Here is a 15,438-nt window from a genome sequence, read left to right on the forward strand (position 1 = left end):
TGAACATTGATATTATAGTCACATTCTTTGCATTTGGTATTTATTACATTTTAGTTTTTTCTTTAATATATGTATCATTTATTTATGTTGTTTTACGGTATTGCAGTGTGGTGTATTATGATGTTGAAGTAGTATTTTGGTTTATATGATTTATTGTTAGGGTTAAAATTGTCTTTTTATTTATTGAATTCAATTGTAAATAACCCATTTAAGGGGTATAATAGTAATATTATGGTTGTTATAAACTTGGCGCCAAATGTTTCAGATGTATACAAATCCAACAGGGGCATTTTAGAGTTTTTAACTTCCACTAACAGTCAACCATAAATTAACTGACGGTAAGGGGGTTTTCACTAATAAACGGATCTTCGCCATCTAAGTGCAAAAACCTCAAAACTCAAGGGAGGAAAGTAAAAATTACCATACAATATATTTACATTAAAATGATACAATTCAGTATCATATAATACAATATGCTAAATTCATAGCACGTTTGTGGTAGCTACGCGGTGGCAGCGCAGCTGCCCCAAACGCGACTTCACTCTATATTAAAAAAAAGAGACGCAATGACGAATGATGGCTAAGGGATTGGGTTGCTATTAAGCATTATTCACAAACTGGCGGCTGCGTGACTATTTCAGAATTCTTTAGGATAAGTTGATGTTAAAAAACAATTCATGGGTTCAAATGAAATTGATCCTCAAAAAAAGAGGAAAAAAGCAAAAAAATAAAAATAAAATGCAACTAAAACTAAATAAATAAACAATACCAATTACCGCTGAATAAATAAACAAGTAAATAAAAATGAAAAAGAAAAAGTACGCAACCGCCATTGCCGAGGAAGATGATTGTTCTCTAATTCCTCCATCTGAAATTCAAATATTCCATTTTCAACCTACCATTCCAATCACTCGCGACAATTGCTTATGTAACCACTTTTTTTTTTTTCCTATCAAATTGAAGCTCAATTGAAACCAAAAACGAAATAAAAAAAAAAAACAATGGAGGATTCGGCTGAGACGAATGCGGAATTGTTGAAGAACACGCCATCAAATATAGCGAGATTGGAAGATGAGATAGAGCATTGTAAAGGTCGCCAAAAGTACTTGGCGCAAACGCGAAGTCGTTCCGATGGCGGGGACGTTCGTTGGTACTTCTCGAAGTTCCCTTTGCTTCCCAACGGTCTGTTCCAATTTCATTTTCAGTTCCTTCAATTTTTTTTCTCTTTTTTGTTTTTAGTTTGAATTAGATTAATTACACGTGGCGTGAGAGTAAATAATTGGGAATTTTTGGTGTTTTCACAGAGCTTGCTGCTTCGGTTCCTAGTACTGAGATAGTTGGGAAGAGTGATTACTTTCGTTTTGGTATGAGAGATTCTCTTGCGATTGAGGCTTCTTTCTTGCAGGTCAATTTTTTTCTCCTTATTATCTAATATACATTGACTTTGCCCATGTAATGTTATGGTTACTGGTACTGCCACGCAGCATATTCCGTTAAATCCTCCATGCATAATGTGTGTCTGGTGATCCCAGAGCACTTCATTAGTGTAGTTGAAACTGTGTCTGACAATGTTGCTCACCTTACTAGAGTATGCATATTAGTGTGTTGAGCACAACAATTGATGCAGGATTTTATGAAATTAGTTTTGAGATGCTTGAGTGAAGCATAGTTAATTTCTTTGCTCTATGTTAATCTGAGTGACTCTATCCCATGGTGTAGTCAGGTTAATCCCAACTTAAAGTATATTGAAGAGGTGTTATAGAATTACGGAACTTATATTATTTACAATGACTTTGCATATGTTATGACGAGTGACACTGCCACGTTGTGCGGTCTGGTTAATTGACAGCTTTTGCACTCTACAAGGTATCATAAAGCAACTTTGCGCACTGCATGTAGTGTGATTCTGTAGCACCTCATGGATTTGGTTGAAACTATGACTAACGAGATGTCATTAGGTGGCAGTGTTGCTTACCTCAATAGAGAATGTATATATTCTAGTGTTGTATTTGATGTGAGAGTTTCTGAAACTACATTGAGTTACTTGAGGAGCATAGTTAGGACTTACGAGGCAGCTATTGAGGCCATGTGATATTAGTGTCTTAATTTCAATTAATTTTTGTTAGGTGTTATTTGTTCATTAAACCATGATATGAAGAACTCTATGGATGTGTTTTAATAAGGCAACTGGTTGAACACTTGTTACAGAGAGAGGAAGAACTTCTCTCTAACTGGTGGAAAGAGTATGCAGAGTGTAGTGAAGGTCCACGGGAACGAGCTAGTTCTATTAAGAAGTCAGATGTACATGCTTCTTTGACAGAGTCTGTTCGATCAGCTGAGCTATATGAAGTTGAAGAAGAAAGAGTTGGTGTCCCTGTAAAGGGAGGACTCTATGAGGTATCCTGCTTTCCCTTGGTGAATTTTTTAGCTCTTCCATTTGTTTACTTTTATTCTGTGTTTTACTATGAAGCCAAATCTAGAACTCAAATATTTTCATCTAGTTACATTGAGGATCCTTGCTCATAGTGATCAGTCTACCTTGAGAAAGTTCAGTCAACACTGGATTCTTTTTTTGCAATGAGCTAGAGTTATCTTTGAAAACTTCAAATTCTTGTTTTAATAGAGTCTACCTCTGGTTTATCTAGTGGCTTCTGGAACCTTTCTCTCATATTTTACTTGATTTTATTGCCAAGAAAAATACTCATTCTTATAGCAGACTTTAGACCGTAATTACTAAAACCATTCCAAACATGGATAACACATGTGAATCTTGATTAGATGAATTTTAAGAGGAAAGCTAAATAGCATCTTTAGCTGCGGATGTGTGACGAAGAAAATAAGCTAAACAACATATTATATACCTACTATATAACAATTTCTTTTGCTTTCGTAATGTGTTGCATTGGATTGGAACTTGGCTCATTTGCATTCACCAGCACCCCTGCCCCTCCTTCCTCCTCCAGTTGTTCTGGACTCTGTATGTTTTAACACTTTTGGTATTAGACAGTAATAATAAGAGGATTCTGGTTCAATGTTTCTTTTCTTTTCTTTTCAACCCTTACATTATTTATAATTGCTCTTGCAAGATTCTTAATCTTTAACTGAAATTCTGGGTACTTTTGTTCATTTCAAAGCATTGTTTGTTTTTTTGTAACTTGGAGAATACTTTAAAGATGAAGCCCTCAATTGCAGGTAGATCTAGTGAGGAGACATTGTTTCCCTGTTTATTGGAATGGAGACAACCGGCGTGTTTTGAGAGGCCATTGGTTTGCTCGTAAGGGGGGCCTTGATTGGCTTCCAATTCGTGAAGATGTAGCTGAACAGTTAGAGATTGCTTACCGTAGTCAGGTTTGCTGCAATAGTTATATTTAATACCTGAATAATATGTTATTTGATAAGGTTGGGTTTAATCTTATTGTTTCCATTGCCCATATACAGATAGTCTGTATTTATAAATATATCCCAACATGAAAAGTGCTTGAACTTGTGAAGAAGCTATAAATTTCATTGGTTCATGTATATCTCGCAGCATGAGAAGTGCCTAAATTTTAAGAAAAACTTTTTTTTTTTAATGCAAAACATAGAAGCTTATATTTCAAAAAATAGATGTGCAAAGAAGTGAACAAGAAGTCCACGAGGGAAGAATCCCTATAGATCACGCAAAGATCTATGCAAATTTTCAAAGAAACCGTATAATCAATATAAATTTTAATTCTATTGTATTATCTTCTTTAACCAATAGAATTTTGGCATGCAACAATAGAAGCGTGCAGTTTATTTTTAATTGTTATTCTTACTTATTTTTTGTCTTGAAACAAAAAAAAAGAATACTGAAGAATGCTGGACTTGTCCCAGGTTTGGCACCGCAGAACATTTCAACCTTCTGGACTTTTTGCAGCTCGAGTTGACCTGCAAGGCTCTACTCCAGTACATATATTTTCTTGTGAAATGCGAGATTTCTGTTCCCTCAATTCCTAATATGGATTGGTAACATGGGCACTAACTTCTCTTGGGTTGTCCATGTAGGGTCTTCATGCACTTTTTACTGGAGAAGATGATACATGGGAGGCTTGGCTTAATGTTGATGCATCTGGTTTTTCTAGCATCATTAGTTTCAGTGGAAATGGAATTAAGTTAAGGCGTGGTTATTCCCAAACCATCTCAGCAAATCCAAGCAAGGTTCTTGTCCTTCTCCTTTTAGTGATTGAATAAATCCTCCACTGCCTTTGTTATGTCTGTATTCATGGAATATGAAATTAGATTCTGTCTTTTAGGACATTATCTAATTTCTTATTTGAAATTAGATTCTTATTCTTAGGACATGATCTAATTTTTCCTTCTCTGGAATTTGATTTTATGAGTTATTGATGCGTAATTAAATAATCTTTTGGAACTTCCACACTTGGTACTCTGTAATGTCAATTGCACCAAATCCAGGATGAATTACGTCAGCAGAAAGAGGAGGAAATGGACGATTATTGTTCACAGGTAAGACTGTCCATATTTCTTTGATTGTTTGTTTTTATTTTATTTTATAATTTTTATAATATTTGGGCAACAGAGATATGGGTTTTGGAGACCAGTTGAGTGACACACACACACACACACACACATGTAAGTATTGTTCATGTTTGCTGGTCTCCTTGTTTGCTATGCAGTAGTAATTGGGTACTTGCTGACTGCCATGTTTTGCTAGCTGGTGGGAATTGGGAAGCTAACCAGCTAACTTCTAATCCTCACTGGAAAATTGTGTAGATCAACATAATGAAGGATTTGCATGATACTATAATTTTCAGGTCATTGGACTTGTGCCGAAAATATGAATTTTTAAGTGAAGTGCAAACGTGACCCAAGATTAATGTTATGACGGATAACATTATTTTTTAAATGAAATTCTGGGTACCCATTTTTTTTTAAGTCCTTGACAGATCTGCACATAACTTGCTGATTTGCCAAATGGGAAGTTATCTTTTGTTCCTTGTGTATGATGGCATTTGTTTTTTTTTTTTAACCTGAAAACTTGTTTGTCTTTTCAACTTAAAGAGTCTGAAAACCAGTACTTCTACATTTTTGCCCTTACAAATTTTAAATGCTAAATAAATAATAAATATTTCAAGGAACACAAATATGATAGTATTTTATCACAACATAAATCATGTTCAAGTGAATGCCTTTAATATTCTAAATAACGCTAATTTAAATAATATAAAAGGATAAAAATAATAATAATCTATTATTATATTATCAGTTATCATAAGTTATGGCATAAGTTATGGATATGAATAATAATGCTAATTAATAAGTTTTATTTAGGTAACGATGAAAATAATTAAGTAGATAGGGTTATTTTTAGAGAATATTTTTTCCTAATGTCATTCAGTCTTTTTAGATTTAAGTACCTTAGAAAATTGACTTAATAACTTAATGACTTGATGACTGAAAATTTTCATTAAGTTGAAAAAACAAACAAACTTTTTCAGATATTTTTTGGTATTCATTTTAGTGATTCTTGAGGTCACAATGTTGTGAACTTTACAGTTTCTCCCTGCTAAGCTCTTGAAATTTTGCTTCTACAAAACCGGTGTGTGAGAACATTTGTTGTTGAGTTTTTTTTTTTTTTGGTAACTTAGGATTTTAGCTACTAGAATTAAATGTGGGATTCTGATTGTTATATTCCACAACATATTTTATTAGTAGTGTATTTTTTTTTCTCCTCGTAATGCTTTAAAGCTATTAAATTGAATAAATGACTGCTTTTAATTGTCTGCTAGTGAATGTATAACAAATCTGGATGCTTTGCTGCTCTTCTGCTCTTTTATTAGATATTTATAATAGTGCATATCTTCAGGTTTGCAATGTTCTTTATTTACATCCCTATGTTCTCATACAATCACCATTTTTCAGTATCTTACCAGACTGTCAGTTGTGTTCTCAAACAGATAGGTGTAATCTTGTACTATTGATGTAGGTTCCTGTTAGACACCTAGTCTTTATGGTTCATGGTATTGGTCAAAGGTTGGAGAAATCGAATCTGGTTGATGATGTCGGCAACTTTCGCCATATAACTGTACATCTTGCTGAAAGACACCTTACTTTGCATCAACGTGGCACTCAAAGAGTTCTTTTTATCCCATGCCAGGTGAACGGAAAATCCTATTATTTCAATTCAGATTTCTTTTCCTATGCTGTTTGGTTTCATTGTATCAGGAACCCATCTATACTGTGTGGGATCTGAAAAGGAATCATGTTTGATGAAATTAGACTCTGCTTATCTGAAGCAAATGTGAAATGAGTAGATGCGTTGACATGTTGTCTTGATGGGTTTGTGTCATAACCATAATTGTTAAGAGCTTATTCTGGTTGGGTTCAACAAGAATCCTGTCTCTTTCTCCTATCATTTCCTGTTCTCTTTTATCTCTTGTTGGTGTGCTAGTGCATGTTCTTGGTTCATTAACTGTGGTAAACAGTGTATTGTGTGATTAGAATCCTATTTTGATTTGAGATTTGTGGTCTTAGTTGATAATTCTCACTTGTACAAATTCATAGGTGGTCTGTTATTTTAATTTTACCTTTTAATAAAGAATTTTATATTAGAAACTGAAAAGTTAATGAAATAATGAAGAAAAAAAGTGTTAGAGACAGAACAGTTGTCTCCAAGATCAGCAAATAAACCTAGGAGTGGAACCAAAAGGTGTACAAAAATCTTCTAAAATCAATCAAAGATTGATTTACAGTGAATACCCAACTACCCTAAAAAAGGACAAACAAACCTATACAATCCTGTTTACAAAGTTGTTCTCATGTTTCTTATAGTTCAAAAGCAATCCTGCATTCTTATTATTTTCAATAAATTGTGCCAAATGCTCATCAGACATAGCATTATATTTTTGTTTCAGTGGAGAAAAGGTCTGAAGCTTAGCAGTGAAACTGCTGTTGAAAAGATCACTTTAGATGGTGTTCGCGGTTTGCGTGTCATGCTGAGTGCAACTGTTCACGATGTATTATACTACATGAGCCCCATTTACTGTCAGGATATTATCAATTCGGTACTGCTTTATCTTATCTCTATTTTCTTACTCTCTTCTTTCATATTCCATTTTCATTACTACAGATGATAATTTTATCTGGACCAATTCTTCGTAAGATGTCAATGTTGCTTTCACTGAGCAAAAACCTGAAAAATTATAGGGTCAAACTTGCTGATGTCTAGACATATATGATGGCTTTGATAAATGTGCTATCAAGCTATTTGACTTACTCTGTTAGTTCCCATTGGTTAACTGTTCATGTTTACCTTGACGTTTCTTTTCAAAGTCTTGGATCATAAAAGGACAAGTGTATTAGTTGAATTCTTGAGGATCAAAGAAAAAGTAATATGTCACTTTTCTCATGCCCAAAGCATATTTTTGATGGTCGTTGAGAGGATTGTTTGAGGGACTCATAAAGTACTGATATAGGAGCCTTAATTTGGAAGGATTTATTAAGTTTAATTCCACTACGTTGATGATGGTGATGGAAACATCTTTCTGCTGGAGATGTCTTGAGCATGCGACAATTTCATCTTCTTACATGCAAATCCTGTCTCAGTTTTTTTTTTTCATTTATTTTTAGTATAAATGAAATTTCCTTCTATCTACTATGACATTGACTTGATGTTTTGGAAAGGAAGTGACTGTTTTTTGTAGGGGTCAGAAGCTTATGGATTCAAGATGTCTAGGTTGGAGTTGAAATCTAGTTTGAAGTTTAAACTGATAAATATGCAATTCTCCTCCAGGTTTCAAATCAATTAAATCGGTTATATCTGAAATTTCTAAAACGGAATCCTGGTTATGATGGAAAGGTATGGAAATATCTCTTTATTAGTTTATAATAATTAAGAATTAGTTTAGAACAATAAAGTGACAATTTACATTGTGTAATCCTTTAATTTATCCTAATATTTGTATAGGTTTCCATATATGGTCATTCCTTGGGAAGTGTCCTCTCATATGACATTCTATGCCATCAAGAGAATCTATCTTCTCCATTTCCAATGGATTGTTTGTACAAGGAACATGCCGGCAGTGAAGAATCTTCTCCGGATATGAACAATCAGCCTTCTAGATGCAACTCTTCAACCAATCTAGAGAATAATATCTCCACTATGATGAATGATACTAGGGAAAAGGTGAATCCTGCTGATGAAGACACAATGACTGTGCAATCAACTCAAGTAATGCACGAGGGAAATTCTGAAGATCTTTCCCCAATTATGGGTTCTGTCATATCAGATTCAGGTGATATTACTGCAACAGCTATGGTCTCTGAGCGAATAGGTGACAAAGATGTTCAGGAAATGGTTCATGGTTCCAGTGACACTTTTTTTGCACAAAATGATGGCTTAAATGAAGCTACCTACAAGGACTTTGGTGTCAAGGACATGGAGAAGATGATAGAGGAAGATTGCTTAAATACCAGTGATAAGGATAAAACAATTAATCTTCTCATTGAAGAGGTGGAAATTTATAATGCTTTTGGCACGCCTTTCTTTCAATTCTGTGTATTATTATAAGTTTACCTGAAGCCAGGTTTCTTTTGGCTAACAAGAGTATTGAAATCGGATAGTTTCTTCTCAAAAAGTATTTTGATAAACCTTTGGTTTCTACCAATACAAGACTTAAAATGGAGTTTTTCTGTGTTTCAGATTGGTTCCCTAAAATCAAAAATAGCGGAATTGGAGTCCAAATGTGATGGTAACGGCCTAAGTGGTGAGTTGCATTGGCTTGATATCTGTTCTTCACATTCTACTTTTTCGTTGTTTTCTATTGAAGGAGATTATGTGTGATATCTTGGAGTTTTTATGTGTTGCATAAACAGAAAATTATGAGGCTCTTCCTAACAACCCAGAGCAACCATCACCTGACAAGCTGCCATCTAAGCTAGATGATGCACCAAAGAGTTATACCCCTTATGTTAATTACACAAAGCTTGAGTTTAAGGTTGGGGACAAAAGCACGCTCATTCCTTTGTGGAGTATCTTTTTCCTTTAACCCTTTTCTTTTATTAAAGAGCTTTTCTGGAGTCAACAATTTCTTTCTTTTTTTTTAATTTTTCCTCATTTCGTAGATTTCAAATTTAAATCTTTGTATTTTGGTAGAAGAAATGAAAATTGGATCTTTGCAGAGCTTTTTATGTACATATGAGCTATTGTTTGTGTTATTTGAGGGATCTTTTAATTTGTTTTGTTTACTCATCAGGTTGACACATTCTTTGCTGTTGGATCACCTCTTGGTGTCTTCCTAGCACTCCGTAATATTCGTATTGGAGTAGGTAATCATACTTTTTCAAATGCTTCAATATCGGTTATTGGATATTCTTACAGTTGGACACGGCATTCAGTGAAAAATTTCAGCATTCTTAATATTTATATGCTTGGTAGTTTTGATGAACGATAAAAAAATAGCTCATACGGGGATCTGCTTGCAGACATATGCTTGAAGGAATTCTTTCATTTCAGGAAGTACAAAAATGTTTGAGCAATGCCATGAGATAAAATTCTTTTACATCTTGGTTTTTGGACTTTAATTAATACATGAACATATTTTAACTTCGAATGGTTTTGGATAGCTCTTTGAAGAAGTTAAAATGATTATGCGTATATTGTTTTATCAGTGTAAATTTAAACTGACATTAGATTTTGTGCATTGTTTTCAATTGTCAATTGTGTCGTTTTCATGAAAGCTCACATATATCAAATAAGTTTGTGTGTCTTGATGTTTAGTTAGTTAATTGTACTTTGGAAACTCTAATAATTGTTTTGCTTGAATCATCCTCTAGAGGTCTATCTTTATTGTAGTTTCCTTTTTCTTGCTTTGGAATTCTTTATAGTACTTGCCTCCATGTCAAACTCTTAAAGTACAATTTTTATGAGCTATTTTTTCCTCTCTTTCCAGGAAAAGGACAAGAATATTGGGCAGAGGAAAATGTAAACGAAGAGATGCCAGCTTGTCGTCAAATGTTCAACATATTTCACCCATTTGATCCTGTAGCATATAGGTTTATTTCACACCTCTTTTATTGCTATTATCATTCTGTTTACTTTTTCTGGAATATGTTGCATAAATTTTCATTCAAAAATGTGTCACCCACTAAGGAAAGGCATCCTGTTGCAATCAGGTGGGCCTATCATATCATGGTTTCAACATTTGCAATAAGTTAATTCTGCTTTTATATTTAACGTATTAGGTTTATATTTGAAGATTGGTGTAATTTTTTTTTTTTTTGAGAAACGTTTTCTCCAAAAATGTTATAAGAATTTGGTATTTGTCATTTTCTTCCATATTCGGAAGGTATTTGTATATGAAGTGTTATTCTTTCTTTGTACTAGATATTTTCTCCCGTTTTGTAGACTTTGTACATAAAGTGATTTTATTCTAGTTTTTCAAGCACTGCAAAGTCTATTATAGAGCTTTACTACAGTATTAGAAAGGGTGGGGAAAAAACAAATTTCAAAATATTTGGGAAGAATTATGTTCCTTTGCTCTCTCCTTTGTCCCTCTATCATTACTTTCTCTTAATTTCTGGCTCCATCCTCCTCTTATCTGCTCCTTTTCTCTACAAACTCTCACATTCTCTTTTTTATCTGTTGGGATTCTTCTTCTTCTCCATCCTTCCTTTTGAGTCATGTTTTCTTTATATGCTTTCCCATTGTCCTTTCATTTGCTTTCTTGTGCGACCAAAGCCTTAAAAAAGAGAAAAAGGAAAGTAATGCTTCAGACTTTGCCAATTTTGAAGTGTTTGATGAAATGCCAGAAAAACTGGCCTAGGAGATAAAGAGCACACCACATCATATCTTTTGACTCCAAGCATATATACATATATATATATATTGATGATGATATTCTGAGAGTTCTATTCTTATGATAATGTGTCTCTTTTATATGCTTTTTCTTTTCCGTTATTGTCTTTGATATGATAATTCAGCTTATATTTAGGATGTATTTACAGAATTGAACCTCTTGTTTGTAAAGAATACCTAGACAAATGCCCAGTCTTTATTCCTTACCACAAAGGTGGGAAGAGGTTGCATATTGGATTTCGGGTAAGCCCCTTTAATACTAGTAGAATGAATTAAATCTATTCCCTGTCTCTGTGTGGCAACTTCTTTTCCATATTCTTACTTTTAATTTCTTCATATCTGTGGCTTAGGAATTTACTGAAGATTTAGCTGCTCGTTCTCAAGCAATTTCGAATCATTTCAATTCTGTAAGGGTGGGTCTTGACTTTCCTGAGTTAATATTTCTTTCTTTCTTAATTTATGCATGAGGTTTTGCTGTTTAACTTTGTATTTCAGCTTTTTGGTATTGTCTTGTCTTTTACACTATTGCTCAGGCTGTAATGTGGGACATAAGGAGAAAGGGGAGAGATATAGAGGGAAGAGAAAAAGAGGAGGGAGAGAGAAGATAAACAGCTGAGAGATGGATAGAATGTAAAATGAGAATTTTCTCCGTATGTATATATTGAACTAAATATTTGTCCTAATCTAAACTTAACCCCAGTTCTTTGGTTCATAGCTGTAGAGATTTAATTCTAACACATTTGATTCATTTGCCTATATTTTTTATACATGCATAAACTTGTAATTATATAAAATTGGCGGGTATCAGTTGGAAATTAGTTGGATTGTTCTGGTTCATAAGGAACTGCCATATTCATTTTTTAGCTGTTGAACATTTTCTGATCATTTGTTGGAAACTATTGAGGTTCTGAATTCTATGCCGTTGAAACAGGTTAAAGTTTTAACTGCTTGTCAATCAAGAAATGCAGATGGTATAGAAGGTAAATAGGTCTTCTCCTTTATTGTTTGTATTGCTTTTTCTTTCAACCGCCCCTTTATATTGTTCTTTTTCAAGCATAAAAATAACAATATCTTCCATGAGAACAGCCCATCCTCCTGTATACTGGCAGCTAACCCCACCCCCCACCACCACCACCACCACCCAAAAAAAAAGCCCAAAAAAGGGAAAAGACCCATTGAAGGAGGAAAATATAAAGCATAGAAGAAAAGGAAACAAATAAAGTAGATACACTTAATTTAAGTTGCTTTTCCCTATTTATATGTTATTAATGACATCAATGATCTGTCCCGTATTATATTGCAGAAGAAGAAGAGCACGGTCAAGAAAATGAAGAAAGGTCCTATGGTTCTATAATGATGGAGAGGCTAACTGGAAGTCAAGAAGGACGGATAGATCACATGCTTCAAGTGTGTACCGAATTTTGATGCCAACTATTTATGCTTTACTGTTATTTCATGTCCTTGACAAAAATATGCTTCAATTGTGTTTGTGTACTCAAATGCCATGTTTTATTGATAATTTGATTTTGAATTATTCTTGGCCTGTGTTCTCATCCAGCCAGTGATGACCGTGCTACCTTATAAATTTTATGCAAAACTTTCCTACTTATTCTTTCTTTAGAATGATGTTACCTTCTTAGTTTAGGAATGTCTTCCCTCCACTTCTCCCATAAAACAGAGAAAGTTGATAGATCGGGCACGGCATGACTGTGGGTCTTTTGCTATCCGTCTAACTTCAGTTCTACCCTGTGGGCACGGCATGACTGTGGGTCTGCCATTTATGTTTTGCCTTTAGTGTAGGCTTAGAGGATATATTAATTTATTAATATATGTGGTTTTTATCAAATTGTTTTACAGTTAGCTTGCCTTATGTCTGTAACCATAGATGAATGTCATGTATCTTTATCCTAGGCTGTTACTATAACGTTCTCTTATTGCTTGACAGTCCTGTGCTTGTCAGTCTCGCAACTGGCAGTCTTTAAAAGTACTATGTGGCCATTAAACCTCCTAGGTGAACAAGAGCTAGCTAATTGGACATTAACCTCCTGACAAATTGAACAAATTGAACAAAAGCTAGCAAATTGAACAAGAGTGAAAATCCCTATATTTGGTTTTTTTTTTTTTTTTTTAATAAGCTATATTTGGTGTTGTAAAAGGGTGATAAGGATTATCATCTGACACAGATCAACCATACAAAGCAGTAAGATGGATAATGTAATACTGTTGGAAATGATTGAAAATGTTAGATTCTAGGCTATGGAATTTTACATATCCTCTATTGCATGCCTTGAGGTCTAAAAGTGGGCATTTAGGGATCTGAATGTTGATAAAGAGGAGGTTCCTGGACATTACTTTGTTGCATGCAACTTAGACTGAAAATGAGTGTGTGGGGATATGTTTGCAATACAGGTTTGTTTGAATAGGTGTTACATCAAAGTGGATGCCAAAAAAGCAATGTACAATAAGACTTGGGCACAGTATTAGTAATTTTCTTATTAATTTGATATTTTTTAGTTCAATAAGCTTGAATATGCCCCTACGTAGAATAACAATCTTCAATTTGTCCCCAAAAGTGTGAAAACGGCAATTTAGCCGCATTTGCTATTAGAAGACGAGAGAAATGTATCAGTGCAGCCCCCATTTGCTTTCATCTTCTGAATGAAAATGGGGTGTAAATTGAGGTTTTCACACTTTTTGGGGGTAAATTGAAGTTTGTCATTCTATCTGGGGGATGAATTGAAGTTTACCCTTTTTAGTTTGCAATTTTGAAGAACTTTCCTAATTAATTATAATTACTTTTATTGGTGGTAGGATGGGGTAATTTTAGTTTTAATCAGTTTAGATAATACTGCCAACTTATTCTGTTAATGTCTTCTAATCTTGCGTTTTTGTATTGATCATGCAGGATAAAACATTTGAACATCCATATTTGCAAGCCATTGGGTCACATACGTAAGTGCTTTTGAAAAGGATAATATTATCAAGTATATACTTGTGTCTGTTTTTCATTTCTTCCTACCGTATGTTTTATTATTCCATGCTTTTTATTGAACGAGCTGAGATAAGCTAGTTTGCTTGAGGCAGTTTGGCATGCATTTTTAAGGCTCAAACATGAGAAATATTGATTATCCCTTTGAAAAATGTTCAATAGATTAGCCTTTGTGCTTGAGATCATAGGAAATTCTGAAGTTATATCTGTACCACAGAGATGTATCTATATCCGTACTGCTCAGGGTGATATAGTTCTCCGAATGCAGATGTATTCCTTGTGCTATAAATCCTCGTGGCAGGCACCATTGCTTGATGGAACAGTACATTTGTTTCGTTGCCCCCTTGTTTGTCCAATAACTAACACTTGATAATTGACCAGCTAAACTAGCTGGATCTTTCTTGCTTCTCTTGCTAGCTAGATGGGACGTAAATTTGCATTTCTATTTATGGGTCTGGGTGGTCTGGGAAGGTTTCTTTAAGCATCCGCAAATGATTTCTATCTTAAATTTAAATAATGATATTATTTGGACTTTAGTTAACTACTAAATGAAGGGGTGTCATCTGCTCCTGTTACTTGATCTCGTGTCTTACATGAACTTCAAAAATGCATCCTATTCCTGTGAGCTCATTAGCTCAGGGGTGAGGCTCTTTGCTCATCACTTAATTATAATAGCTGTTTGCATGTAATGTTGCTTAATTTTAGGAAGTATAAATTTCCTTTTAATCATTTGAGTGTTTGTGTGCAGAAACTATTGGAGGGATGAAGATACTGCCCTATTCATACTGAAACACTTGTATCGGGACATACCTGAAGACCCGAATTCGCCAATGGAATCTGGCGGAGATAACTCAAAGGGTGAGAGTGGTTCCACAGGTTGGTCCGACCAAAGAGAATATGCCGAAGAAGAGCTACCGCTGACATTCTCTGACAGAGCTGTGGTTAGAAGCTTCTCGAGAAGAGCAAAGAAGTTCATAAAGAAGCGCTGAATAGTAACAGCTTTCCCTGTGTTGTATAGCAAATGTAACTGCCAGTGTAGCGGATCATATCGACGATTTAACCTTTGTAGTTAATATTTAGTAACCATGTCATGGCACGTTCAGGTTCATATAGGTTTCCCACGGCTGGAAAATTGCCGGAGTTGTCAAAGTGGTACATTTTCGAAGAGTGGATGTAAGTTGTGCAGCATCTTGTTGTAAACAGTAGCTTTTCGTACTATAGATATGTTCATTCTGTACAGAAAAGAAGTGTAGGCTTTAGAAATTCAAAATGTGTACATAGAATACAAGTTATAGCAGAAAGGTCGAAGGTTTGTTGCTAGTTGCAACTAAATTTGCGTACTTCTTTTGATGCTTAATAATTACACGTTGTGCTTGTAAGTGCTCCGAAACGTACATATTATCTTGAAGCTGCAGTTAGTATTAACGGTTGATTTTCTCATGAAGAAATGAAGAAAGTCTGAGATCGTGTGGATACAGTCATGTAGCACTTGCCGTCTAATTGTAACTTATAATGTTAACCACGCGTAATCTAAATTACTAATAAAGTAATTTCATATGTTATACTTGCAATTGGTATCAAAACATTTGTTTTTCCAAAGGGTATATTTATA

At 34.4% G+C, this 15,438-nt stretch overlaps 1 protein-coding gene across 3 annotated transcripts; it reads left to right on the forward strand.

The window, feature by feature from the left end:
- Positions 1-804: 804 nt before the first annotated feature.
- Positions 805-15,307, forward strand: LOC18046851 (phospholipase SGR2). 3 transcript variants are annotated; one of them, XM_006441594.2, is made up of 21 exons: positions 805-1,182; positions 1,305-1,405; positions 2,209-2,397; positions 3,193-3,348; positions 3,856-3,927; positions 4,027-4,179; positions 4,438-4,488; positions 5,969-6,139; positions 6,897-7,046; positions 7,775-7,840; positions 7,949-8,494; positions 8,684-8,747; positions 8,857-8,978; positions 9,237-9,309; positions 9,933-10,035; positions 10,987-11,080; positions 11,188-11,250; positions 11,769-11,817; positions 12,141-12,244; positions 13,743-13,789; positions 14,575-15,307. In XM_006441594.2, the coding sequence occupies exons 1-21, from the start codon at positions 1,002-1,004 to the stop codon at positions 14,813-14,815; spliced, it is 2,796 nt and encodes a 931-aa protein (XP_006441657.1). In that variant the 5' UTR covers positions 805-1,001; the 3' UTR covers positions 14,816-15,307. The 3 variants fall into 3 exon arrangements, with proteins under 3 accessions (XP_006441657.1, XP_024043966.1, XP_024043967.1); XM_024188198.1 differs by having other exon boundaries at positions 11,188-11,244; positions 14,575-15,265; XM_024188199.1 differs by lacking the exons at positions 11,769-11,817; positions 12,141-12,244; positions 13,743-13,789; positions 14,575-15,307 and adding an exon at positions 11,371-11,473.
- Positions 15,308-15,438: the final 131 nt, after the last annotated feature.

The sequence above is a fragment of the Citrus clementina genome, unplaced genomic scaffold (assembly GCF_000493195.1).
Source record: "Citrus clementina cultivar Clemenules unplaced genomic scaffold, Citrus_clementina_v1.0 scaffold_3, whole genome shotgun sequence".
In the NCBI taxonomy this organism is placed as follows: Eukaryota; Viridiplantae; Streptophyta; class Magnoliopsida; order Sapindales; family Rutaceae; genus Citrus; species Citrus x clementina.